The sequence below is a fragment of the Hyperolius riggenbachi genome, chromosome 6 (assembly GCF_040937935.1).
Source record: "Hyperolius riggenbachi isolate aHypRig1 chromosome 6, aHypRig1.pri, whole genome shotgun sequence".
Classification (NCBI taxonomy): Eukaryota; Metazoa; Chordata; class Amphibia; order Anura; family Hyperoliidae; genus Hyperolius; species Hyperolius riggenbachi.
In genome coordinates this window covers 71989632-72017550 of record NC_090651.1, presented here as the reverse complement: position 1 = coordinate 72017550, position 27919 = coordinate 71989632, and the positions used below count along the sequence as shown (strand labels likewise).

The window sequence follows — 27919 nt, the reverse complement described above, 5'->3', positions numbered from 1 at the left end:
GGTGCTGTCTGTTACTAGGGTCTGTCATGGGTGTCTGGTCTTACACTGGGACATGCTGCCTAATTATGTTATTTGGGAGAAATGCCTGTCTAATTTTGTTATTTGAAAACATGCTGACTAGTTATTTGGTTGATATGCTGCTGCCTTATTGTATTTTGGGGAAATTTGTATAGTGTACAAAAAAAACTCATTACGTTTAATGTAACTAAACAAAATGGTTCGGCACATATGTGAGCGGATCCAATGGAAAGCAATAAGATCCATTCACATTCAGTCCATTCGGAACGGATCTGTTCAATCCGTTCCGACAAGTGGAAGGCAAGTATGGGTTCTGCACAACTTTTCTGGATCAGCCGGATCAAGCGGATTCCAGAGGTATTAATGAAAGCCTATGAGAACGGACAGCGCCCATTTACTAGGCTGGCCGCCATTTACATTTTGCAAATTACCGATACTCTCCTGCCGCACCCATTTAGCTCCTCCCCTGCTGCTGGCACTGTCACTCGTGTCCTCTGCATGGAAGAAGTGCCCGCTATACAGATCCCAGCCCCACCAGAAGCAACAGACGAATGGGAAACCTCCCTGCCCAGGGAGGATTCTCATTGGTCCACTGAGTGGTAGTGGTGGGCCAATGAGAACACTCCATGGTGTTCAGGGAGGATTCCCATTGGTCTGAGCCTGATGCTTCTTATGGGGCTTGGATCTGTATACCCAGTGCTGCTTCCATGCAGAAGACCCGAGCGGCATTGCCAGCAGCAGAAAAGGACCTGAATGGACAGTGCCAGGTGAATTTGATGGGTGGTGACGCAAGGGGATTGTGGATGTACAACAGAGAGTATGTGAACAACGCGCGCGGACATGTGACAGAACCAGTGCGGATCCGCTGTTTGTGCTCACTTGTTGTGACAGAGTGAACTCAGACTCAGTGTTAAATTATGGGGAGGTCTGACCTGTCTGAATCCACAGAAAAGCTACAATCAGAGTTCTCACATGTCAGATGGGTGCCTGAGATTCTACAGCAGAAAGAAAAGATGACTGGGTCTCCACCTGGATTTCAAGTAATTATTGCTGTTAATTGCACCATACTTCACAGACACAGGACGTTTCGGGCCGACAGGCCGTGTGTCTTTGTGAACTATGGTGCAATAAACACAGCAATATTTCCTTGAAATCCAGGTGGAGACCCAGTCATCTTTTCTTTCTGCTGTGCATCACTACACCTTTGGTGGATCCGGGTGTGTGCTGGTGGTCGACTCCCTGCTATAAATGTATTGCAGTTTGAGCTGAGGGACAGTCTTTTCTACTAGTGTCTGGGATTCTACACCAAAATAGAAGCTGAGGCTTATAAGATATACAGAATGTCAGAGGATTAGTACATACAAGTAGAGGGTACTGGTACAGGGAGGAGTTCCTGGGGTCGATCTCTGCCATGGACTGTAGATCTGCATCTCTGGCATTCACAATACGTAGATAAAGTTCTGCTTTTCCCACCTGTAGGAAAATAAATCATACATGTCACCCTAAGAAATCAGCAAAAAAACCTCCTCCAACATGAAAATCTCCACTGACCCAGAAAGGGAACCTGGGGCGAGAGGGATATGGAGGCTGCCATATTTGTTTCCTTTTAAACAAAACTAGTTGCCTGGAAATCCTGCTGATGTCTTTTTTTCTTTTGGTCAGTAGTGTCTGAATCACACACCTGAAATAAGCATGCAGCTGATCCAGTCAGAATTCAGTCAGAGCACCTGATCTGCATGCATGTTTAGGGTCTAAGTTTTAGAGGCAGAGGATCAGCAGCTGGACAGTCAGGCAATTTGTTTCAAAGGAAATAAATGTCAGCCTCCATATTTCTCACACCTCATATATTGCCAGTGTTTTAAAACTGTTGTATTATACTGACATTTGCAGCTTGATAAAGACCTCCATAGGTTGAAACAGCAGTCTGTCGCTGCTGTCATGTCTTTTACTTTGATGTGGAAATAAAGTTTAAGAGCTATAAGTACTTCAAGTGTGGTGCCTGCTGAGCCTTTGTTGGATTGCTGGACTTGTGACCCCTTTGGTACAGTGGTGTGGCCTGGGAACACATTACTTTTTGAGCGTTATTCAGTGCTACTTCAACTCTGCATGTATAAAATATATAAGGTCCATTGCAATTGGTTCACATAACACAATATGCTTTTCCCTCAGTGTCAGATGGTATAAACACACACAGAACACCCAGATACCATTCATACAACCTGTGGTACAGTGTTGAGCTGTCCAGTGCTCAGGCCTGGCCGGAGGGGCAGAGCTCTCACTGGAAGCTTCCATCGGCCGCTCTGAACTTGGTTATGGTGATCAAATAAGTCCAGCTTGGTCCAGCCACTAGACGACAACTGCTGAATCTCCTGACCATACGTATTGAAGCCACCGGCTGCCTGGAGCTCCATGACCAGCGCGATAGAGGAGCTGGGCCGCACCCTGAAAGTGGAGCCACAATTCATTTATGAAATAGAATCAGATGCATAGAACAAGTTGTGAGAATAGGACAATGGTGAGAAAGTACGTGGCCATTGTATGGTGACACTTCGTGCACAATTCTCCAAAAATGGAAAAGGCCAGTTGTCTAGGAATGGTATTACATTTAGCCAATCAATCCCAGTAGCTGCTGGTTCATACAATAAAAAGTAATATACAAGGAAGGAGGGGCTATGCTGCTCATCCTGCTAATGATTTTAAATGAAATACCATGTTTCCAAGAAAATAAGACACTGTCTCATATTAATTTTTGCTCCAAAAGATGCACTAGGGTTTATTTTCAAAGGAGGTCTTATTTTTTTTTGGGGGGAACAGCTTTCCTATACAAAATGTATATACTGCATGCCATGCTGAAACACAAGCATCATGCACAGAGTTTGTGGGTTGAAGCTATTGGCTTTCACTTACAAAAAATTGATTCTGCTGATTATGTGGGTAAGAGTCTATTTCTTGCAGCCAGAGCTATGATAGGATAAGCTGTGTGTCCTGGGAAAAGGTGAAGAGGTGAAGTGTTGCTGATGCTTATCACAGCAGCTCAGGAGTGCTGGCTCCAACAAAAAACACAAATTGCCTGACACATTTACAGGACTGTAGAACTCACATTATACTGCTGCTCTCCTGTTTCCAGGCTTTGTATTGATGTATGGAGCGTGACTTGCTGGTGTCATGTGGGCTGCTGCTAGGGCTTACGTTCGGGAATGTCTTATATTTCAAGCATGCTAGGAATTCCTGCTAGGGCTTATTCTCAGGGGATGTCTTACTTTAGGGGAAACACAGTAGCAGTAAACAATCATTAAAGGACTTACAAGGCCAAAATCCTTAAAAGAGTAAAGTACCTGGAAGATGTTTAAATGCACGAAGGATGCCGTCCGCACCCTCTGTGCAGTTCCGCTGGGTCCCCTTCCTGAAAGCACCCCCCCCCCCGTGCCGATCGCGACTCCACAGTGCGTGGTTCGGAGGGGTTGGCCCTAGAGCTGCGCAGCCGCACTCGGGGCAATGCGGACTGCGCAGCCGCGGCATGCTCCGGCGGCCATATTAGGATCCTTTAACCCTCTGCACTCATGACACTCACATCAAGCTGGAACGCTAGTAGCATTAAAAAAACAACTAGGTTGCTACCAGACACCCGAGAACCTACATAAGTGGTTCCCAGCTGCATCTCCCCTTTGCTGGAGAGAGTGCAGCCATATAGTGTGATTGTACCATATTTTTTGGGCTTGCCCTATTATTAAGTACTGGGATGAAGTCCTTAAGCTGATATTACAACTTACCGAGATAACTGTCCCAAAGATCCTTGGATCTGTCTGCTATGCCAAAAGTAAAATCTCATGTGCAAAGATTATTGAACCATTATCTGACGGCATGTCTGATTGCTAAGCATTGGCGAGATAGACATCCTCCCAGTATTTCAGAGTTGCTTAATAGATTATCTTATATATATAAGATGGAGCAACTCACAGCAAAACTGACTGACAAATGATTTCCCTTTGACAAGGTATGGGGTAATACCACCTTCTACAGTTCTAATTTGTGAGCTGGCTCCTTTTGCTCTCTACCTCACTTTTGTGTCCTTTTTTTGTTTTAAAAGTTTGTGTTTTGTTTTTCTTGTTTTTTAAACCTGACCACGACTCATCTTTTCTTGGTAGTTTTCTTTAGATTCTTCCTTCCTTCTTCTCTTCTTTTATCCTTCTCTTTTCCATCTTTTATGATCCTTCTAGAGACTCTATGCTGGCCTGCCATGGCATGGTTATATACCTCTTGGCTCTGTGGAGGGATGTTAGTTGGGAATTTATACCCTCACCTCTCCTGTTTGGTAAAGTATATGGTTTATAGCAGTGTACAAAGTATGTAACCTCTAGGATCTTTTGCAGTTCATTTTCTGCGTTCTGCGATCGGTCCTTGTATTTCATTGTCCAACTACCATTTTACTGTATTTGTAAGCTGTTATTTTCTCTTAAATAAAAATGTAATTGAAAAAATAAACAAAAAAACAACTAGGTTGCAATGTTATGCGAATAAAGAAAAGGGGATGTTAGCTTCCAAAATGGATTGCATACAATAGCATTGTGTACTAGACCCTTACACCAGCGATGAGGTCTGCCCGTTAATAGTAACGGGATACTATTAACAGGGAGACCTCATCGCTGGTGTAAGGGTCTAGTACAGAATAATGCATGCAATCCATTTTGGAAGCTAACGTCCCCTTTCTTTAATCACATAATTTTGCAACCTAGCCGTTTTTAATGCTGTTAGTGTTCCAGCTTGATGTGAGTGTCATGAGTGCAGAGGGTTACTAATTGTTTATTTGAAAAGCAATATGTCTGCACTCTGGTTTTAAACACTGCAATCAACTGTAAGTAAATATTAAAGCCCTAACAGCTATCCATTTTTAATGCATGCAAATGTGCATGATAGCATGAGGAAATCAGGTGGAACCAGAGTGGGTCTAGTCACCACTAGTCAGTCTTTTCCTGAGCACACAGATCACCTGACCCAACCCACCTCTCCCCTCTGCTGAGAGATTAACTCTTTGGGGACAGCACTGCAGGTGAAGAGATCTCTCTGTCCCTGCTCAATATGTGAAAAGCATCTAACCCTTCCAACATGATCACCAGTGACTTTATAAAAGGAGAAATAAAGCAGCAGAGAGATATTGCTTGCAGAGCAGTGTTGATAGGTACATGTGGCTTTTGCAAACACCATGTGGAGGGTATGGTAACAGGTAATGTTCTATTACACGCTGAGTGGGGGGAGGGATCAGGGGTTGGGAACTGTAGCATCAATGCTGACCACAAAGCAACTCTCTTCCAGCTGGCAAAAAAGAACTACAGGAAACTGCCATCCTCATGGGAGGATGAACTAAGGTCTTGAAGCTGAATAGGGACAAGGACAATACAAAACATACAGAGGATTTAGCCTCTGTATGTAATTTTACTCACTGTAAAATTAGGAACCCCCCACCCAAAAAATAATTTAGTGTGAATTTGAATGGATTAGCTCCATAGGTCAGGATATAACGGCACAGTGTAGCTGCCATTAGTAGAAGGGGATGGTCAGTACCTGGGTATGGGCTGTTTGGAAGACAACATGGCGATGTTTCCTCGGGGCACATTAGCCAGGTGTATGGGGGGATTCCACATCTCGCACGGAGCATCAGGGAGAGAAGAGGGCTGGCCCATCCTGTGCCCATTACTGTATAGACCACTCAGCAGACGCACATTCCGGAACGTGGCATCCAATCCCAGGAGGAAATCGTAAAATATCACAAAGCCGGCTCTGCAGAGGAGAGAAAGATCAAAGTGCAAAACTACATCTCTGACATGGTCTCATTTTAGATACTTATGAATACTTTAGGTTTTCTTATCTCCAGTTCTCCCTGTAAGGCCGAGTTCACAGTGCTCAATTGTGTTGCAGAACAATTCTGCATGTCAACTCACTGCCCATACAATTCTGTGGGCCTGTTCACAGTAACGGATCGCATTATTCTAGCTCACTTCATGCAGGCTTTGCATTAAAGTCTATGTCCAGTCTCCATTGCAGTTCACACACATTTTAACTTGTGCATTGTGCAACTGACTACTGTGAACCCAGCCTCAGTCATAAAATATAAACTATAAGGAACCTACTTCTGTTAAAGGGGCACTACTGCCTAGTTCTGTTAAAGGGGCACAACGGCAAAAATTATGCTGTTTCATTATCCCTAGCATCAGTTGTATAATAGGGACAGCATAATTTTCTCCATAGAGCCTGTGTTAAAAAAAAAACCCAAATCTGCTTTTGTACACAGCTGACCTGCGTCATAAAATCAGCTCTTAATGTCGGGGAATGCGACGTGGAACTGCTATCAGCCTTCTGTGTATAATAATAATTCCTTTTTTTGTATAGCGCTTTTCTCCTGTCGGACTCAAAGCGCTTGCGAGGCAGCCACTAGAGCGCACTCAGTAGGCAGTAGCAGTGTTAGGGAGTCTTGCCCAAAGAACTCCTTACTGAATAGGTGTTGGCTTACTGAATAGGAAGAGCCGAGATTTGAACCCAGGTCTCCTGTGTTAGAGGCAAAGCCCTTAACCATTGTGTATCTGACACAGATGATTTATTACTCGGCTCACACACTGACACTGCAGACTTCTCACATGTAACTAAATAAACAGGCTCTAAATATTGTGAAGCTGGCAGGAATAGAACCTGTTTATTTACCGTAGTCACTTTGTAGTTGTGTAAAGCCAGAGACACGGAAGGCTGATAGCAGTTAGAAGAGAGCAAATAACAGCCAGCCCCCATCACTACCCTCTCAGGAAGAGCTGATGTAATGACGCAGGTCAGCTGTGTACAAGAGCAGATATGGTGTTAGGAGATATTTTTTACACAAGCTCTATGGAGATCATTATGCTGTCCCTATTAAACAACTGGGGATAACGGAACAAAATAATTTTTGTCATAGTGCCTCTTTAAATATACTGTAGTTCATACTACAAAGAAATGGATCTGGTTTGCCTATTCACTCATGGGTTAGCAGTGAAATGATAATCAGTTTTTTATTGAACCAGAAAACCCTCAATACACCAACCACAGCACTAAGCCGCTGGTCAAACTAAGCCGCCGCCCACAGGTGCGTCATGCATACTTATTATTTACAGATGTACCTACAAGCGCACACCAAAACCTATGCACTACACCGCCTCCCACAAGTGTTCCACCGACACTAAGCCGCCACCCACACTAAGCCACCTCCAACAACTGCAATGCCCACACTAAGCTGCCACCTATTGGTGCTTCTGGGTCTGTGCATACAGTGGGATGCAAATGCTTGGGCAACCTTGTTAATCACCATGATTTTCCTCTATAAATCGTTGGTTGTTACGATAAAAAAATGTCAGTTAAATATATCATATAGGAGACACACACAGTGATATTTGAGAAATGAAATGAAGTTTATTGGATTCACAGAAAGTAATTGTTTAAACAAAATTAGGCAGGTGCATAAATTTGGGCACCACAAAAAAAGAAATGAAATCAATATTTAGTAGATCCTCCTTTTTGCAGAAATTACAGCCTATAAACGCTTCCTGTAGGTTCCAATGAGAGTCTGGATTCTGCTTGAAGGTTTCTTTCTGCAACATTATCTGCTTACACTTTGCTTGTGCCTCTAATCCTGCTTATCAACAAACCGCTACACAAGTTTGAATTTATTTTGGTGGACTATACATCAACAGGATATTATGCTCCATGAAGTAATGTTGGCACTCTTTGAACTGTCCTGACATCTTTGTTCATTAGGAGGTTTTCAAATAGACCCCATATTGTGGGTATGATCCTTTAGATGCCGGCGAGTGATTGGTGGTGTGCATGGAGTTCTGAATGGTCTGTGTTGTGACGGGGTGGCCATCCCATGTACCTTTTATTGATTTTATTATATCTTTGATATTTAATAAAATTTATACACTTTTTTGCTATATTTGAGGCTTCCATTCATGTTTCTGTTTTGGGTAATTCAATAGGGGATGTAGGCAGGGCCGGATTTGTACTTTTTACCGCCCTAGGCCAGCAAGCAACAAAGCGCCCCCCCCAGCATACACACAATATCATATCACCGACTGTGTGATCCACTGAGAACAGTCAGTGACATGTCTGTTATGTGCTGCAGAAGATAATAGTTCTATATAAATACTTAATAATATAGTAGGACATTAGACTATGACTACTGTAGGATTAGATTGTGAGCTCCTCTGAGGACAGTCAGTGACATGACTATGTACTCTGTAATGTGCTGCAGAAGATGTCAGGGCTATATAAATACATAATAATAATATGGTAGGGCATTAGACTATGGTAGGATTAGAGTGTGAGCTCCTCTGAGGACAGTCAGTGACATGACTATGTACTCTGTAATGTGCTGCAGAAGATGTCAGGGCTATATAAATACATAATAATAATATGGTAGGGCATTAGACTATGACTATGGTAGGATTAGAGTGTGAGCTCCTCTGAGGACAGTCAGTGACATGACTATGCACTATGTAAAATGCTGCAGGAGATATCAGGGCTATATAAATGCATAATAATAATATGGCAGGGCATTAGACTATGACTGTGGTGGGCAGAGCAGGGACAAGGTCCTCCAGCACCCAAGGCTGAGACACCAAAGTGCGCCCCTCCATCCCTCCCACCCCAGCCGTCACACACTGATTGCTATTAGACTAAGAGGGCCAAAGGGCCCACAACCCCAACACCTTAATGTCCAGTTATCTGGCTTGCAGTCACTGCCATGTATCCCCTTTTCTTCTTTCTTTCTGCTTATACACAATTAGGAATGACAACTGAATGAATTGTGCGCCCCCTCCTACACTGCGCCCTGAGGCTGGAGCCTCTCCAGCCTATGCCTCGGCCCGGCCCTGGTGGTGGGATTAGCTTGTGAGCTCCTCTGAGGACAGTCAGTGATATGACTATGTACTCTGTAATGTGCTGCAGAAGATGTCAGTGCTATATAAATACATAATAATAATATGGTAGGACATTAGACTATGACTATGGTAGGATTAGATTGTGAGCTCCTCTGAGGACAGTCAGTGACATGACTATGTACTCTGTAATGTGCTGCAGGGGATGTCAGTGCTCTATAAATACATAATAATAATATGGTAGGACATTACACTATGACTATGGTAGGATTAGAGTGTGAGCTCCTCTGAGGACAGTCAGTGACATGACTATGTACTCTGTAATGTGCTGCAGGACATGTCAGTGCTATATAACTACATAATAATAATATGGTAGGACATTACACTATGACTATGGTAGGATTAGAGTGTGAGCTCCTCTGAGGACAGTCAGTGACATGACTATGTACTCTGTAATGTGCTGCAGGACATGTCAGTGCTATATAACTACATAATAATAATATGGTAGGACATTACACTATGACTATGGTAGGATTAGAGTGTGAGCTCCTCTGAGGACAGTCAGTGACATGACTATGTACTCTGTAATGTGCTGCAGAAGATGTCAGTGCTATATAAATATATAATAATAATAATATGGTAGGACATTAGAGTATGGGGTAGGGATTAGATTGTGAGCTGACAGTCAAATGGAAGAGAGAGAAAGAAAGAGAGAGAGAGGAAAAAGAGGGGGAAGGAAGGAGAAGAGGAAGAGAGAGAGAGAGCACAAGATGGGAGAGTAAAATAGGGAGAGAGAGTGTGAACAAAATAGGGAAGAGGTTAACTAAAAATGACAGAAATAGAGAACAAGAGAGTGTGTGGGAAGAAAAGTGTGGAGAAGGGAAGGAGCTGTTACACATGTGGAGTGACAGAATGGACAATAAAACATTCAGCAGCCGCTGGCAATCATCTTATCTTCGGTATACTGAAGCGACTTAATCTGATCGCGGTACAGGTCAGTGTGAAAGATCTTATCTATTGTATAATTACCCCTGTGGAGCTTTTGATCTTGTACTGCTGGTGCTGCCTGACTCTTTGGCACAGAACCATTATTGATCTATGGCCCCCTTCCCCCTCCCCCCCCTTCCGGGGACTGGGAGCTGCAGCCAGGCAACATGATGCGAGTTGCCTGGCTGGTTGTGTCCATTGCTGCTTCTCACGGCCTCTACGTAATCAACACCTGGCCACCATGTCTCTGAAAGGTGCCCCAGCGGCCAAGTCACGTGATGCCCACCTACTACCAGCCAGTGTAAATAGGAGTGCAGGCCAAGCCACTCCCCCCAAGCCATGCTATTGGACTCCTGGAGGATGTAAGGGCTGCAATTGGCTGCTGACAGTGTGTGCAGAGGGCGCACACAATCAAGCTTTGCCTCCAGCTCTGCTGTATGTAATGCTACGACGACGGAGTAGCCAGGCCTGGCTGCCAGCATCGCATCGTTCGCATGGCTCCGCCTGAGTCACTCGGAGTCTGTTCGGAGTCCGATCTCCTCCTTAGTCCTCCTCCTCTGGGATCCCTCCCCCTGTGTAGCCAGGCAACTGTAGCCGCTCCTACCCTGCTCACACTGCACACAGAGCAGAGCGGCAAGCGCGGGGCGGGCGGCTGCGGACACTAGCGGGCGGCCAGCTGACAGTGACAGGTCACAGGTGCAGTCAATTAGTTAACCTGTCACCAGCGGCCACCCCATGGAAGGTAGTACATATATTTCGCCCTAGTCCTGTGCCTTGGGTGCCTTTCCCCAAATCCGGCCCTGGATGTAGGTCCTGCTATTTAAATTTTTCCACTGCCACTACATTGTTTGTTTCTGCTTGAAGGTATTTTGGACCATTCCTCTTTACAAAACATCTCTAGTTCATTCAGGTTTGATGGTTTCTGAGTATGGACAGCTGTCTTTAAGTCACACCACAAATTTTTCAATTATATTCAGGGCTGGGGACTGAGATGGCCATTCCAGAACGTTGTACTTGGTCCTCTATATGAATGCCTTAGTGCAGGGCTGCCCAATGCGTCGATCGCGATCTACCAGTAGATCGCGAAGGACTGCTGGGTAGATCGCGTCGGCATTTTAAAATAGTACGCCAGACGCTGACTATGCAGCGCCGGCGTACCGTCTGATTGTGCTGCTCTGCTGCCCTATGCAGAGCAGCACAGAGCACACAGCCAATAGGGAGAGGCAAAGAGAGCGCCGCGTCTTGCCCCCCTCCTTCCTCCCCAGCCCTCCCACTTCCTCTTTGTCCGCCGCTCTCCTCCTCATGTTGTCCGGAACCCCGTCGCTGACCCTGCACGCCTTGCAGCACTGACATCTGATTAGCGACAATCCACAGTGGAGAGGAGAGCGGTGGGTAAGGACGTGTATACAGGAAGTGCTTTGCCTGTATACACGCCGTTACCCTCCGCTCTCCTCTCCACCGCTGGTCACCGCTATCAGATGTCTCAGTGCTGCATGCTCCTCCGGGCATGCAGGGTGAGTGAAGGGGGGTGGAGGAGAGCGGCGGCTGGTGGAGGGAGGGGGCACCTATCTATATGACTGGGGCACCTATACCTAGCTATCTATATATAGGGGGCACCTACACGTGGCTATCTATATGTGAGGGGGAACCTATGCCTAGCTATCTATGTGGGGACCACCTATGCCTAGCAACCTATGTGGGGGACACCTATGCCTCGCTATCTATGTGGGGGACACCTATACCTAGCTATCTATGTGGGGACCAAATATGCCTAGCAACCTATGTGGGGGACACCTATGCCTAGCTATCTATGTGGGGGACACCTATACCTAGCTATCTATATGTGGGGGACCACCTATGCCTAGCTATCTATATGGGGGACTACCTATGCCTAGCTATCTATGTGGGGGACACCTATGCCTAGCTATCTATATGGGATACCACCTATGCCTAGCTATCTATATTTGGGGGGCACCTATGCCTAGCTATCTATGTGGGGGGCACCTATGCTTAGCTATCTATATGGGGGGCACCTATGCCTAGTTATATAGGGGGCACCTATGCCTAGTTATCTATATAGGGGGCACCTATGCTTAGCTATCTATATGGGGGCACCCATGCCTAGCTATCTATATGGGGGGCACCCATGCCTAGCTATATAAGGGGACCTATGCCTAGCTTTCTATACGGGGGCACCTATGCGTAGCTACTTATATTAAGGGCAGCTATACCTGGCTATTTTAAATGTTGGTAGATCTCTTGAGTTCTGTAATTTTAAAAGTAGCTCGCAAGTCAAAAAAGTGTGGGCACCCCTGCCTTAGTGAATTTTGAGCAGTGTCGTCGTCTTGTTGAAAGATCCAGCCCCGGCACAGCTTCAGCTTTGTCACTGATTCCTGGACATTGGTCTCCAGAATCTGCTGATACTAAATACGTCCCTCAACTTTGACAAGATTCCCAGTCCCTGAAATGGCCACACAGCCCCATAGCATGATGGAACCACCACCATATTTTACTGTAGGTAGCAGGTGTTTTTCTTGGAATGCTGGGTTCTTTCCTCCATGCACCCCTTGTTATACCCAAATAACTCAATTTTAGTTTTATCAGTCCACAGCACCTTATTCCAAAATTAAGTTGGCTTGTCCAAATGTGCTTTAGCATACCTCAAGCAGCTCTTTTTGTGCTGTTGGTAGAGAAAAGGCTTTCTCTGCATCACTCTTGCATACAGCATTTCCTTGTGTAAAGTGCATCGAATGGTTAAACGATGCACAGTGACTCCATCTACAGCAAGATCATGTTGTAAGTCTTTGGTGCTGGTCTGTGGGTTGACTTTGACTGTTCTCACCATTCGTCGCTTCTGTCTATCCGAGTTTTTTCTTGGTCTGCCACTTCGAGCCTTAACTTGAACTGAGCCTGTGGTCTTCTATTTCCTCAATATGTGACAGCTGAAATCTCTTAGACAGCTTTCTGTATCCTTCCCCTAAACCATGATGGTGAACAATCTTATTCTTCAGGTCATTTGAGTTGTTTTGAGACCCCCATGTTGCTACTCTTCAGAGAAAATTAAAAGAGGAGGGAAGCTTACAATTGACCCCCTTAAATAATCTCTCATAATTGGATTCACCTGTGTATGTAGGTCAGGGGTCACTGAGCTTACCAAGCCAATTTGAATTCCAATAATTAGTTCTAAGGGTTTTGGAATCAATAAAATGACAGCAGTTACAAAGTTAAGGAAAGGTGGCGGGAAAGGCTGCGCATCCCTAAACACATGTTGCAATTGAATGGTTAATCGCACAGGCATACACCGCCTCTGCCAGACTGAAAAATGCATGCCCTGCATCCAAGACAAGTGCTAACATTTATTAAACTAGGAGGAACTTTAGCTTCCAATATGGTTTGCATGCAAAGTATATTATACTAGACACTTGCGCCACGGTGAGGCAAACCTCCGGGCAAGTGACCTAACCGAAATTTAAAACCTTGGGAGCAGCTAAGCAAAAAAAAATTGCCCGGAGGTTTGCCTCACCGTGGCGCAAGTGTCTAGTATAATATACTTTGCATGCAAACCATATTGGAAGCTAAAGTTCCTCCAAGTTTAATAAATGTTAGCACTTGTCTTGGATGCAGGGCATGCATTTTTCAGTCTGGCAGAGGCGGTGTATGCCTGTGCGATTAACCATTCAATTGCAACATGTGTTTAGGGATGCGCAGCCTTCCCCCCCCCCCCCCCCTTTCCTTAACTTTGTAACTATGTAACTGTCAGGTTAGCTGCTCCCATCCCCTCCTCCTGAGTTTCCTGTTTGCATCATAAGTAGTAGCAGATTTGCATATGATTTGCATCTGAATTGAATGCGAAGTGTGCAGAAAATCTATTTAGGTGCTGCACACTGAGCTGGTGGTCATTTCAGATGCAGCCTTAGTGGTATGCGCTGGCGACGTTCTCCTCGCTGTTCAACAAAATGACAGCAGTGCCCAAATGTATGCACCTGCCTAATTTTATTTAAACAATTATTGCGCACTTTCTGTAAATCCAATAGACTTAATTTAACTTCTCAAATATCATTGTGTGTGTCTCCTATATGATATATTTAAGTTACATTTAGTATCGTAACAACCATCAATTTATACAGGAAAATCATGACGATTAACCTCTTGCCGACCGCGTCACGCCAGTAGGCGTGGCCGCGGCGGCAGCCCCAGGACCGCCTAACGCCAATTGGCGTAAAGTCCTGGGGCTCTGTTTTGCAGGAGATCGCGCGCAGGCTGCGCGCGCATCTCCTGCTTGGTGGGCGGAGCTCCGCCCCGCCTTCAGTCTCCGAGCGGCTATTGCCGCTCGGGAGACCGGTAGACGGCGTGATCGCCGTCTATTTACTTTGTGCAGCGCTGCGATCAGCAGCAGCGCTGCACTGGGGACAGCCGTGTGACACGGCTGTCCCCCTGGGGGACAAGAGAGCGATCGGCTCTCATAGGCAGAAGCCTATGACAGCCGATCGCCGTAATTGGCCGGCTGTGGGGAGGGAGGGAGCGAGGGAGGGAAGGGGTTTAAAGGAAGAGGGTTTTTTTTTTTTAAAAAGGCAACAATAATATTTATTAAAACAAAAATAAACATGGGGGGAGCGATCAGACCCCACCAACAGAGAGCTCTGTTGGTGGGGAGAAAAGGGGGGGGGGGGAATCACTCGTGTGCTATTTTGTGCGGCCCTGCAGCTTGGCCTTAAAGCTGCAGTGGCCTTTTAAACTAAAAATTGCCAGGTCACTAGGGGGGTTTAGCCCTGCAGTCCTCAAGAGGTTAACAAGGTTGCACAAACTTTTGCATTTAACTGTATTTACAACGTTCGCTTTGTATATAGGATGATCTCATTAATATTAAAGAAACAAAACCTTAAACAATTCTTACACAGGATCGTATGGTGCTGGTCCCAGGGCATCAAGAGGTTCCAGTATGTGTCGGTTTCCAGCGGGGTTCGGAGAGAGCAGAGAATCCTGAAATTGCCAGTGAGAATGTCAGTCTGCACTGCGTATCTGTGCCTACAAACAATACATATTACATGGGATGTTTAAACGAAAACTCCAAGAAGTTTCATTAATGCCCATCTCCAGACACAGATCTAAAAGCTTGCTATGCTAGGTACACACTATGAGATTTTCTGGCAGATTTACTGTCAGATCGATTATTTCCAACATGTCCGATCTGATTTACGATCGATTTCCAAGCATCTTCCGATCGATTTCCGACCGTTTTTCATTCACTTCAATAGAAAACCGATCAGAAAATGCTTGGAAATCGATTGGAAATCAGACTGGACATGTTGGAAATAATCGATCTGACAGTAAATCTGCCAGAAAATCTCATAGTGTGTACCTAGCATTACTCTTATGTTAGCCAATAAATGGTATCATCCTGAATCAAAACGTCTTGCTTTTACTGATGGCTAACACGGTACAATACTCTACTGCTAGATCTAAAAGTATAATGCAGTATCTTAATAATCAGGTGGCTCTGAAATTACTTTCTTTATGTGAAATAAGGCTTGCGCAACTAAAAGGTCTTAAAAATGTGATCACATGACCAGAAGCACTGTGTTCAGTAAATCAGTTTTGAGACTCTGTGGGTGTGGCTGCTGCTGCTAGAATTGCATCATCAAAACTGTTCAGATAGCAAAGAGGAAGGCATAGGCTGAATCTGTAGGGAAGAATCTGTACCTTAAGCACAGACAGGGTGCAGGAAGGGGCCATTGTCTGGGCTCCTGACTAGATACTTTAGAAATTATTTATTTGACATCCGCTGATCAAGAAGCTTCTGTGCAACCAAATAGAAGCTCCACAACTGAGTGTCTACACAGATATAGGAGAAAATGTGCGCCTGGCATGGGCTTTTAAACTGACCATTGAATAGGATAATATTTTGAGTTTATATCTTTTTAAATTAACCTAGTAAAAGGGATATAGAGGCTGACATATTGTCTGGCAATCCTGCTGATCCTCAGCCTCTAATACATATAGCCATAGACCCTGAACAAGCATGCAGAGTAGATGCTTCTAACAGACATCTGACAAGATTAGCTGCATGCTTATTTCAGGTGTGTGATTCAGACAATACTGATGCCAGAATAATCAATGGAACTGCCAGGCTACTGGAATTGTTTGAAAGGAAATACATATATCAGCCTCCAGGTTCCCTTTAAAACATTTGTCATTAAAAAGCTATCAGCAGAAGAATTTGAAAATGCAAAAGCTGTCTGCCTTTCTCCAGGAAGTAGGCTGATGTGTTGAATTGCTTCACGGACAGCTCCAGAGACAATAGTAAGGCTTCACATACAACAGGATGGCATTTTTTTGCCATGAAGAAATTACTTATAGGTGACACAGCTGATGAAGGTAAGACAAGGCCACTGAATAATTAATCAATCTTATGCCAATACACAGAGCATTGATGAGGGCAGGACAGGGTAGTTTTAGTATTCTTTCAAAGTCGATGCTAAGGACAGGAAAACGTTTTTAAAATGTAATCTTAACCACTTCCGGACCTCGCCAATTGAAATCTACGCCGTTTGGGACCTGTTAATCCCCGGCCAGGACGTAGATTTCAATTAGCCCGCCGATTGCACCGATCTCCTCTAGCTAAAGCCCACTCGCCCTGCTGTGGCTCCTGACCCCGTGATTACAGTGTGCCAATCTAATGGGCTCACATTGATCACCGGGTCAGAAGCTAATAAAAATGTCTCCTGACCAACTTACAGAACTCTGCTGTCATACTGAATGAACAGCGATTAGAGATCTGCAGTGGGCCCCTGGCCTTAAAGTCTATTATTAAAAAGTGAAAAGTATTTGATACTACTGGGACTCTTCCTGGATTAGGCCATTCCGCCAAATTGGATGGAACAACATGAAGGATACTGGTCAGATAGGCTACCAAGAGGCCTGTGGCAAGTAGTTTTAGGAATTCATGACAAAGAATTGTCATTGTTTATGAGTGACAACAATATCACAAGTGCTCCTCAATTGTGATTCTATGGGAGGGTAGAAAGGACCAAAGCAAGTCCTCATAAAATGACATTAAAAATGTTATTGAACTTTGCAAACAAGAACCTTGAAGATTCTGGGGCAAAAAGGAAAGAGATCCTATGGTGAAAGGAGACCAGAATCAAACGATTTGGCCTCAACACCAAACCATATATCTTACATAAAGCCAATACAGCTTACCATCCAAAGAACATATGGAGGAGGCTGCATCCTGTTGTGGGAATGTTTCCCTGCAGCAGAGTGTGGCACTTGGCAGGATAGAAGGAAAATGGATGAGGCAAATTATGGTACATTTTTTTTAGGAAAGCCTCTTGCCCTCCTTTATTGATTCTGTTGCTATATCTTTCTCTTGGCTGTTGAAAGCTACATTGAGTAAATACAGGTATAACATTATTTTTATGTATGTGTTCATGTGTATGTGTAACTAAGGAGATGCTTTAGTGTACTTCTCTAATTACAAAAGTCTTCCCTCCCTCCATTCCTCTCAGCCACCATTATCATTATGAGTCTGTGTGTTGATGATAGACATATGGAGTGACTCACCTGTACCCCCATCATCACAGCTGGTTCAGGTTTCCCCATAGGCTGCCTATTGGGGAGCAGTGCTGGGGGTGGCAGAGGAGGCTGAAATGGAGGAGGCTGAAACGGAGGAGGTCCATGTCCTGGCCGTGGAGGCATCCTGCCAACATCACGTCTGAGCAGCTCAATGTCGGCCTGGAGCTGGGCCATCTGCTGTATGTGTTCCCGCTGCATCTCGGCTATCTCTGAGTCCTCTGCAAGACAAGACCCCCACAGGGGTGATAACAATGTAGGATGCCATGCTAGATTTCTCCTCCCTCACTGACTGCCATGGGGCAAATCATGTCCAGGGTTCCTGTAGTATTCCAGGAAGTATTATCATTTCGCAATACCTAAATGTGAAAGCAATGTCTGGGCTGCCATTTTTATTTATTGCAAAGTATTACTTGGCTGTCAGCATGATCCTTTGGCTTTATTCGTTTCAGATTGCACACCTGGAACAAGTATGCAGCCAGCACACCTGATCTGAATACTCGTTCTGCATTCATGGCTCAAAGACCATTAGAGAAGTCTGGTACCTTTTCAAGGCATCTTTCAGACATATTGCAGAACTGCATGGTTGTCGGAAGGTTCAGCCTCCAATCTGCCATCAATGGAGCCCCTTTCACCTGAAATCCCAAAATGAATATGATTTAAAGCACACCTGAAGTGAGAGGGATATGGAAGCGGCCATATCTATTTCCTTTTAGACAATAAAATTGCCTGGCTGTCTTGCTAATCCTCTACCTCTAATATGTTTAGCCATAGCCCCTGAACAAGCATGCAGATCAGATATTTGAATGAAGTCTGACTGCATTTGCCACATGCTTTTTCCAGGTGTGTGATGCAGCCAAAGAGATCAGCAGGACTGCCAGGCAACTGGTATTGTGTAACAAGAAATAAACATGGGCTGCCATATCCATATCCCTCTCACTTTAGTTGTCTTACATTTTAAGGCTTTCAGGGAGTACAGGAAGCTATAGATAACCAGTTTTACTGCAACTTTTACCTTTAGGAGAAAATAACATGTCACAGTGGTGTATCATATTATGTCTGTGAAATGTGCTAACTCCAAGAAACCTCGGAGGTTGCATCAATTCATAATCATATTCAAAAGGAAGAAAAAAGAAACCCTGGAAAAAGCACCACTCCATTATATCCACTTTCAAAATATAAATTTGATCTTTATTATCACATGATCATTCACAAATTATTATCATAGCACTCAGGATAATCCAAAACAAATAAAAACAATTAAAACAGAAATCCCATAAAATTCCTTGCAAAAATGAACTGTTGCATCATAGTATAGGCATACACAGTATTATGCTACTATCAGTACCAGGGGCTCAGAAAAGTGCCCCTGGGGCTGTATTGAACCCGGGTTCAGTAATTATAAAGTGCTTATTGTTCAGTCTATGTATGTATCATAGTCCGTAGTCTAGTGCCAATTTTAGGGGGAAGCCAATTAACTTATCTGTATGTTTTTGGAATGTGGGAGGAAACCAGCGGAAAGCCACGCAGACATGGGGAGAACATACAAACTCCATGCAGATAGTGCCCCACCTGGAATTGAACCGGGACCCAGCGCTGCAAGGCGAAAGTGCTGATCATTATTCCACCGTGCTGTCCTCCCATGTTTTTATCCCATGTTTAAACATTTACAAAGTAGATTTAATATTTTATTGCGTTTGCTCAATGGCGTTCTATTAAGTGTCCCACATCTAAACGACATGAACTATTGACCTTTTTTAATCTATCCCCTGCAGTCCTCTGCTAGAAAAGTGTGTTACGGCTGTAATTCCTTATTAGTGAGGGTTACGGTATAATTTGTCAGACAAGAGCAAAATTGTCACTTTCATACCTGAAGGTTAGCTCTTTCAGACAGAGAAAGGAAAAAAATGAAACAGCATAGATATTAATATGTTTGGGTCTGTACATACATATGTTTATCGCATCATGTCACATCAAGTACACTTTACAGTGAACCAGAGACGAAGCACCCTCATGTATTTTACCATATATATCAGTGGGAACATTAGAGAAAACACCTACCCTGCTCTCGGTTTCATTCTTCACTGCTCAGTCTGCTTGTTAACAGCCCTGATAAAATCCCAGACTGAGCATTCAGTCTGGTTTAGCTCAGGAATCTTTAACAAAACCACCTAACCTGGAGTATCGGAGGGAGGGAATGTTAGTAGTTGGGGGCCCATACATCTCTGACACCACCCCCCCCCCCCCCCCCCGCAGTCACGGGGGCTGCTCCCCTGTAACTACGCCCCTGCAGCAGGGCTCTGTGTAGCAGGTGGAGAACAACAAAGGGTTACGCTCCCTAACAGGAACATAGACAGCAATGACTACTACAATTACAAAAGACGTCTACAGTTGAGTTTAATTACCACATAATCACTATATAATGAAGACAGAATTGAAACCTTGTCAAAAATACCACCCAGGATCAGCAGAATGAACACTATCCTTTTATTTCAACAATACAGGAAAGACAAAACATTCAGAAATAAATGATCAAACAGAAACTCACAACTACATAAATCAGGGATAGGCGACCTGCGTTCCTCCAGTCAAGGAACTACAAGTTCCAGCATGCCCTGCGATTTGAAATGGTATGAGGCTTCCAAGCTGAGAGAGGAGTGATTCTAGAGGACTGATGTAAAATGATTGACAGTCCGTAGTACAAAATCCGCTGCTTAAAGTGTCCCTGTCTAGGGTAAGCTTTGTGTCCTTCATATCAGAGGAGTGGAAGAGTCATCTGGTGTCCGCAGTGAGGTGTGTCGCTGTCCGTTAGTAAGGAGGCGAAGGACGCAGGTCTGCAATAAGACAGGGACACACATTTACTTTGCATCCTCGCCAATTACTAAGGGACAACTTATATGGAATCATTCATTCTGCTTCTACTTCTGCTAGCAGGCCACAGACTCTACTTTCATTGAGGACAGTTTCACACTTGAAATGTGCGTTTGCTGTGAGATGCCCCCACCCCATCGCACAGTACAAAATGACTAATATATGACCCTGCAGCAGAGTGCGTTGACAGGGTCATATGCATATCACCGCCCAAATAAAAAATATGTGCAAACATATACAAATAAGAAGTACGTTTTTTTCCAGAATAAAATGTGCTATAAATTACTTTCCTCCTATGTTGCTTTATTTACAGTAAGTGACGGCTTTAAATCCTTTTTAGGGAATATCTTTATAAAGAATAAAAGCCTTGCTGAGAATCCCCTATGAAGAGATGGACTAGTCCGAAACTTGTCGCTTCTGTCAGATTTCTACCACCTGCTGTAAGTGACAGCAACATAGGAGAAAAGTAATTTATGGCTCGTTTTACTCTGGAAAAAAACATACTTTTTATTTGTCTATGTTTGCACATATTTTCAATTTTACAATTTTTCGCCATAGTGCCCCTTTAAGTTCAAAAATCAGTGTTTGTACCCAACCTAGGTGCACAGTGAAGGCCCATATTTCTGTGACTTCAAATCCCTCCGTTTCAGTCATCCACAAAGCACTTAGATCATTTTAACGGCCATCAGTGCTGCTTTTGGTTTGTAAATGTCAAAAAGATACAGAGCACCAATGCAGAGAAGTCAAAGCATCCATTCAGCATACAGAAAAAGATCTGAAGTGTATTAAAGCTTTCTGGAAGCACCTTGGGGTACCAGTTCAGTAGCAGTGACATTAAGATTGCACATTGTGACATGTTCAGCTCAGATGCACCTATCAGGACGCCACCAGAAGCTGGTCTGGAGGGAGGCGAGCGTTATAAAAGGTTGACATGTTTCTACATGGCTGCATTGCAACTCATTCTATAGGCTGAACAATGCTGGAGATAGGGGTTACTGATGGACCTACCATTGTTCATCTTTTTCCGGTTTCTCAGGAGCTTTAGGTTGAGGATTTCCTCCTCTAGCCGCTGATTCTCCATCTCCACTGCCATCAGCTCCACATCCAGGGTCCGTGGGGCCCCATCATGACCTGTTGTGAAATGAAAGGAGTGTCCATATTGGTAACGACTTCATCAATGAGGGGCCGAGCTGGATTGTCTACAAAGCAACTTAGGGGGGTGCCTAGGGTCTGGTCATTATTAGCCCCCTCAAAATCAAAAAGTCAGGTGGGTGTCAGGGGTGGGCCAAAGTTGCTATTTTGCCTAGGACTTCATTTCACCTTAGAGCGGACCCAGATTCTTGCACAGCAGACAATGAAAAGTCTTTATTCCACATAAGGTTGCTTAAATTCACTGCTGTGTGTTCTGTGTTTGGTTAGCCAAATCAAAATATCCAATTAGATCTTATCAGAAGCTGTGAGTCAGAGTTGTGAGCTCTGCTGCTGCTCCTTGCTCATAAGTAAACACTGAGGTTTAACCCTTTCAGAGCTCTCCGCAATGTGAAAGCATTTCCATAAATTGTAATGAAGATTTTTTTTTTCACTTCAAGTAATTCAATCAGTGGTAGGCAGGAAGTTGTGTGCTCCCCTACAGATATTAGTATTAGGCAGCCTTTGTGCACCCCTCCCCAGATACTAGGATTAGGTAGCCCTTGAGTCCACAAATATTGGTATTAGGTAGCCTTTGTGCACCTCTCCCCCCATATATTAATATTAGGGAGTATCTGTGGCTTCCGTTCTCTCCAGATATCAGTGCTAGGTATAGTCTAGGGACCCATATTTCAGAAATCTGTAGCTATGCTCTTGCCCTCCCCTGGAAAAATTCAGAGTAAGCTTCAGAGATTTGCTGTAAATACTCCAGCATACGCCACAGATTGAAGTGTAGATTTTGGTTGACATAATAATACTCACGCTTTTTTTTCTTCTGCTTGCGCTCCTGTTTGTTTGACAGTTCTTCAAATGCCAAAGCTTCGGCTTGCAGATCCCTCATTTGTGCCAGGACCACCGGGTCACTCCCACTGCTCTGCACATATGCCAGCTGTAAAGCGCTGGATACAGAATGTAATAACCAGAAACAATCAGAGGAATGAAGGAAAGGACTGGGGTAAGTTTTCTGATTTACATATGTAAATATAAGATAATCTACATAATTTACATGTAATAAATCCAATAGATACACTTTCTGTTCTGCTCTGACCCTACACTTACATTAACATCATTAAATACATTATCCTATACAATAAACCCCGTTTCCCTGCGTCCTCTCCGTCCCTGTCCGTGCCTTTACGCTACGGCGCATGTGTGGCACGTGGGCGGCGGTTGGGACAGGAGGACGGGGCCAGGGGGCGGGCGTGTGCACGCGCCAACATTGCGCACGCATGTGTGCTGACATGTGGCGGTGACAGGGGTGGGAGGGGAAAGGGCTTGTGAGGGACACATAGAGCCCGTTATTGTGATGGGCTTAGGCCTACTAGTTTTATAATACGCAAATAGAGCCGATAAAATCTCCATACTTGGCCACTGGGAGCCACTAAACAAAAAGCAAAGTGAAAAGTGGGGATCACCAAGGAAACCAAAAGGGAATGAATCTCCTACCAGGAAATGTGGTATATCTCTGCAACAGAGACAGGTAGACATAATTTTATGGAGAGCAGATCCAAATTAGGAACTCAGGTTTGTACTGGTGTTCTTTACTTCCTGTCTCCAGAATTACCAGGGTTCACGTTAAACCTACAGAGGCCCGTGAGACAGGAAATTAGGCTGGACGTACCATAAACAGGAACAACCCTGATAGAAATTATGAGTTAAAAAAATCTAATTATGAATACTGCCATGAATAAGGAGTAACTAAGCATCATGGAAGGGAGGTAGATGGGGCAGTTGCCGGGGTACCTGATTTCAGAGGACAGAGTGCTCCCTCGAGCAGGAAAAGGAAAAAAGTTCAGAGGCTTCTCCTTCTTCACGGATGAGCTGGGTGGCCGCTCTTTACTCACTGTCTCAGTTTTCGCCCTAAAAATAAAATTCTTAAAAGCTTTATATGATTATACAATACTATAACATTTATAGTAGGACAATTTGAGGGTCATACAGACAGTATACTTGTAAAGGCGACGCCTGTAAAATGTTACTGGCTGCAAGCAGCCTATTGCCTTAAATGAACATAATCTATCACTTAAAAGATACCCAATGTGAGAGGGATATGGAGGCTGCCATATTTATTTCCTTTTAAACAAGATCAGTTGCCTGGCAGTGCTGCTGATCTCTTTGGCTGCAGTGTCTGAATCACACACAAGAAACATGCATGCAGCTAATCTTGTCAAATCTTTGTCAGAAAGACCTGATCTGCATATGCTTGTTCAGGGTCTGTGTCTTAAAGAGACTCTGTAACATCAAAAACGTCCCCTGGGGGGTACTCACCTCGGGTGGGGGAAGCCTCAGGATCCTAATGAGGCTTCCCACGCCGTCCTCTGTCCCACGGAGGTCTCGCTGCAGCCCTCCGAACAGCCGGCGACAGGCCCGACTGTTCAATTCAATATTTACCTTTGCAGGCTCCAGCGGGGGCGCTGTGGCCGCTTTCGCTCCGAAGGAGGCGGAAATACCCGATCTCAGTCGGGTCCGCTCTACTGCGCAGGCGCCGGAGACTTGCGCCTGCGCAGTAGAGCGGACCCGACGGCGATCGGGTATTTCCGCCTCCTTCGGAGCCGCCAGCCGCCAGAGCGCCTGCGCAGGAGCCAGGAAGGTAAATATTACGTCACCGCTGTACGGAGGGCTACAGCGAGACAACCGAGGGACGGCAGACGGCGTGGGAAGCCTCATTAGGATCCTGAGGCTTCCCCCATCCGAGGTGAGTACCCCCCAGGGGACGTTTTGTCGTTACAGATTCTCTTTAAAGCCCAATCTACACGATACGATTCTTTGTACGATTTGATTACGATTCTCTTTTCGATTCGATTAAATCCGACATGTCCGATCGGGATTCGATTCAATTCGATTTGCCATTGCAAAACAATGGCAAAGCGAATTGAATCAAATCCCGGACATGTCGGATTTAATCGAATCGAAAATAGAATCGTAATCGAATCGTACAAAGAATCGTATTGTGCAGATTAGCTTAAAAGTAATAAAGGCAGTGAATCAGCAGAACAGCCAAGCAATTTGCATTGTTTTAAAGGAAATAAATACACTCACCTAAAGGATTATTAGGAACACCTGTTCGATCTCTCATTAATGCAATTATCTAATGAACCAATCACATGGCAGTTGCTTCAATGCATTTAGGGGTGTGGTCCTGACAATCTCCTGAACTCCAAACTGAATGTCAGAATGGGAAAGAAAGGTGATTTAAGCAATTTTTGGTGTGGCTTGGTTGTTGGCGCCAGACGGTCTGGTCTGAGTATTTTGCAATCTGCTCAGTTACTGGGATTTTCAAACAAATAGATGAGCGCTCAGCCACTAAGAAGCATCTATTAACAACAAAATTTGTTCACATGTAGAGCGCTACCCAACTGCGTGCAAGCTTTTCAAAACATAAGTATAAAGAGGTTAAAAGCGCTACATACAAAAATTTTTTCATAGAGTAAGACTATTTTAGTGCATAAGTCCATCAATGATGTGGTTACACTTTAAAGTTCATCAAAACAGGTGAAGCTGTCGTTATCAGGGTTCACTCCCCCCTTCAGTTCCCCACTCACCAGATGTGGCGGCCTGTATGGGCCCGTCAGAGCATCTGAGGTATTGGCCACCCCACAGCCTCTCGACCCGATGACCGTCTTCAATGTGTGGACTGGGTATCGTCAGCTCCTGTGCAGCTCAGTATCAAGTTTAGCACCAAAAAATAAGCAAAAACGCTAACATAGCGTAAAAATATCCTCTATTTATTGATAAAAAATGTCACATATGACCATAAAAAAGTGCATCTAGCACAAAGATGTATACAATAAAACAGCAGGTAGCTTGGAATGCCTTAAGCTGGGTCTGACACACGCCATGCGCTGATGACCCGCGCAAAAATGTCTAGTATCTATGCCCCCAGTGTAGGGCTTGGTGGGTCTTGGGGTCTAACAGGATCTCCACACTTTGACGCACGTCACAAGCGTTACCTGTACCCCAAAAGATGTAATAACCTCACCGCTAACAAGCTCCGCCAGAGTCTATGAACAGAAGCTGCGTGTACCGACGTTCCGCGTCCGGTGACGTCACACGCTCAGCACGTCGCTCCGTAGCTCCGCCCAACGCGTTTCGTTGCTATGCAACTCATCAGGGGCTGGTTGGGATTTTCATGCACAACCATTTCTAGGGTTTACTAAGAATGGTGCGAAAAGGGGAAAACATCCAGTATGCAGCAGTTCTGTGGGCGAAAATGCCTTGTTTTTGCTAGAGGTCAGAGGAGAATGGGCTGAGTGATTCAAGCTGATAGAAGAGCAGCGTTGACTGAAATAACCACTCGTTACAACCGAGGTATGCAACAAAGCATTTGTGAAGCCACAACATGCACAACCTTGAGGCGGGTGGACTACAACAGCAGAAGACCCCACCGGGTACCACTCATCTCCACTACAAATAGGAAAAAGAGGCTACAATTTGCACAAGCTCAAATTGGACAGTTGAAGACTGGAAAAATGTTGCCTGGTTTGATGAGTTTCGATAGAGTCAGAATTTGGCGTAAACAGAATGAGAACATGGATCCATCATGCCTTGTTACCACTGTGCAGGCTGGTGGTGGTGGTGTAATGGTGTGAGGGATGTTTTCTTGGCACACTTTAGGCCCCTTAGTGCCAATTGGGCATCATTTAAATGCCACGGGCTACCTGCGCATTGTTTCTGACCATGTCCATCATGTACCCATTGTCTGATGGCTACTTCCAGCAGGATAATGCACCATGTCACAAAGCTCGAGTAATTTCAAATTGGTTTCTTGAACATGACAATGAGTTCGCTGTACTAAAATGGCCCCCAGAGCCACCAAATCTCAACCCAATAGAGCATCTTTGGGATGTGATGGAACGGGAGCTTTGTGCCCTGGATGTGCATCCCACAAATCTCCATCAACTGCAAGATGCTGTCCTATCAATATGGGCCAACATTTCTAAAGAATGCTTTCAGCACCTTGTTGAATCAATGCTACGCAGAATTAAGGCAGTTGTGAAGGCAAAAGGGGCTCAAACACCGTATTAGTATGGCGTTCCTAATATTGCTTAAGGTGAGTGTATGTCAGCCTCCAGTGATCACAGCTCCTTTAGTGTCTGTCCCTTGCATTACACTACCCAGGTGCCCAGGGACAGAAAGTGAAGAGGCCAGCCAGCAGGGACAAGCAGAGACTGGGACACATGGGCACGGCGGACAGGTGAGAACCACATGGGAACTCGGACCCTGTCAGGCACACAGATTTTCAAAAATGTCATGCTGAAATCGATTGAAAATCTGTGTGCAGTGTGTGGGGGCAATCGAGCAGATAGATCCTCTCTCTGATCAGATAATGATTGGAGAGGGATCTATCTGCTGGCCATACCGACCACTGTATGGCCACCTTTAGTCGATATTCCTTAGTCCTCTCACACTCCCTGCTGGTTTTATCATTTATCTTAAATCATGAAGAAGGAAACAGGAAGCAGTGGAAAACTCAAAGTAAGTGGAAATATCTAAACGAAAAGCCTGGACTTTGGAAGAAAAATGTGCCCCTCCCGCCCCAATAAAAGCAATGACTGATGCTCTAACCCCTTACCCCTTGACACATTTATGTTTGTTAGGTGTACTCTACAGTTGTGTATAAATGCTTTTCAAACATTTCTATTTTTATTTAACCAAGCATACTTACTTGGGCTTTTTTTATATAGGATTTATCATTTTTTTAAACCTCAATCTCATTATAAAAGACTGACTACAACATGTTTAAGTAGCCCCTGAATCTCCAAGTGTACACTATTAGGGTGCTGAGACCCGAATATAAAGAACCTTAAGGCAAAAAATTTTAATTTATGAAGCGTGGGGAGAATTTCCCTCCCTTTGTGCTCCCCTATGGCTTTAAAATGAACCCTGGTAATCCTGGGGACAGAAAAGTAGGAACAGCAATAACAACTTCCTGGAGGCTTTCATTTTTCTGCAAGCTAAATGCTTCTGTCTCTGCCCCCCGCTGGATGGAATGACCCACTTCCCATCATGCCAGGAATAATACTGCTAGATGGGGGTCACAGACAACTGTAAAAAGTCTAAAGAGGTTCTAATCCCTAATCCACACCACACCTCCTCCGCAGCACAGTACCTGCTCTCAGACTGGATCAGGATGACCTGGTCTCTCAGTGCATCCAGAGCCAGCTGGTTCTTCTCCTCCTGGGCCTTCAGCTCCAGTAACATCTGCTCAATATTACTGGTGGAGCTGCTACTGCTGGCCACATCGGAAAGGCGCTGGCGGATCTCTGTGGAGGAAAGAGAAGTGATAGACTGATAAGGATATTTCATATTTTCTGATAGATAGATATCCACACAGAGGAATAAACCAACAGAGATCTATAGTACTCCAGAAATGCAGAGGACCTGCCCTT

General features: G+C 44.6%; 2 protein-coding genes across 4 annotated transcripts in view; one reads left to right on the top strand and one right to left on the bottom strand.

Annotated features, from left to right (window-relative positions):
* CCDC17 (coiled-coil domain containing 17) overlaps positions 1-27919 on the bottom strand; it is an 85389-nt gene that overhangs the window by 48686 nt on the left and 8784 nt on the right. For 2 of the 3 annotated variants that reach the window (XM_068239493.1, XM_068239494.1), the window contains exons 6-14: positions 27640-27793; positions 23274-23390; positions 22293-22429; positions 21351-21473; positions 17463-17692; positions 14794-14879; positions 5578-5793; positions 2238-2460; positions 1381-1491 (exon numbers count right to left, since the gene is read on the bottom strand). In XM_068239493.1, the coding sequence (XP_068095594.1) occupies positions 1381-1491; positions 2238-2460; positions 5578-5793; positions 14794-14879; positions 17463-17692; positions 21351-21473; positions 22293-22429; positions 23274-23390; positions 27640-27793 (1397 nt within the window). The remainder of the gene's footprint in view (positions 1-1380; positions 1492-2237; positions 2461-5577; positions 5794-14793; positions 14880-17462; positions 17693-21350; positions 21474-22292; positions 22430-23273; positions 23391-27639; positions 27794-27919) is intronic. The other variant, XM_068239495.1, reaches the window with a different exon arrangement.
* Positions 22449-27919, top strand: part of TMEM69 (transmembrane protein 69) — a 152003-nt gene continuing 146532 nt past the window's right edge. The window contains exon 1 of the mRNA XM_068239499.1: positions 22449-22485. The gene's annotated coding sequence lies outside the window, so the exon portion shown is untranslated. The remainder of the gene's footprint in view (positions 22486-27919) is intronic.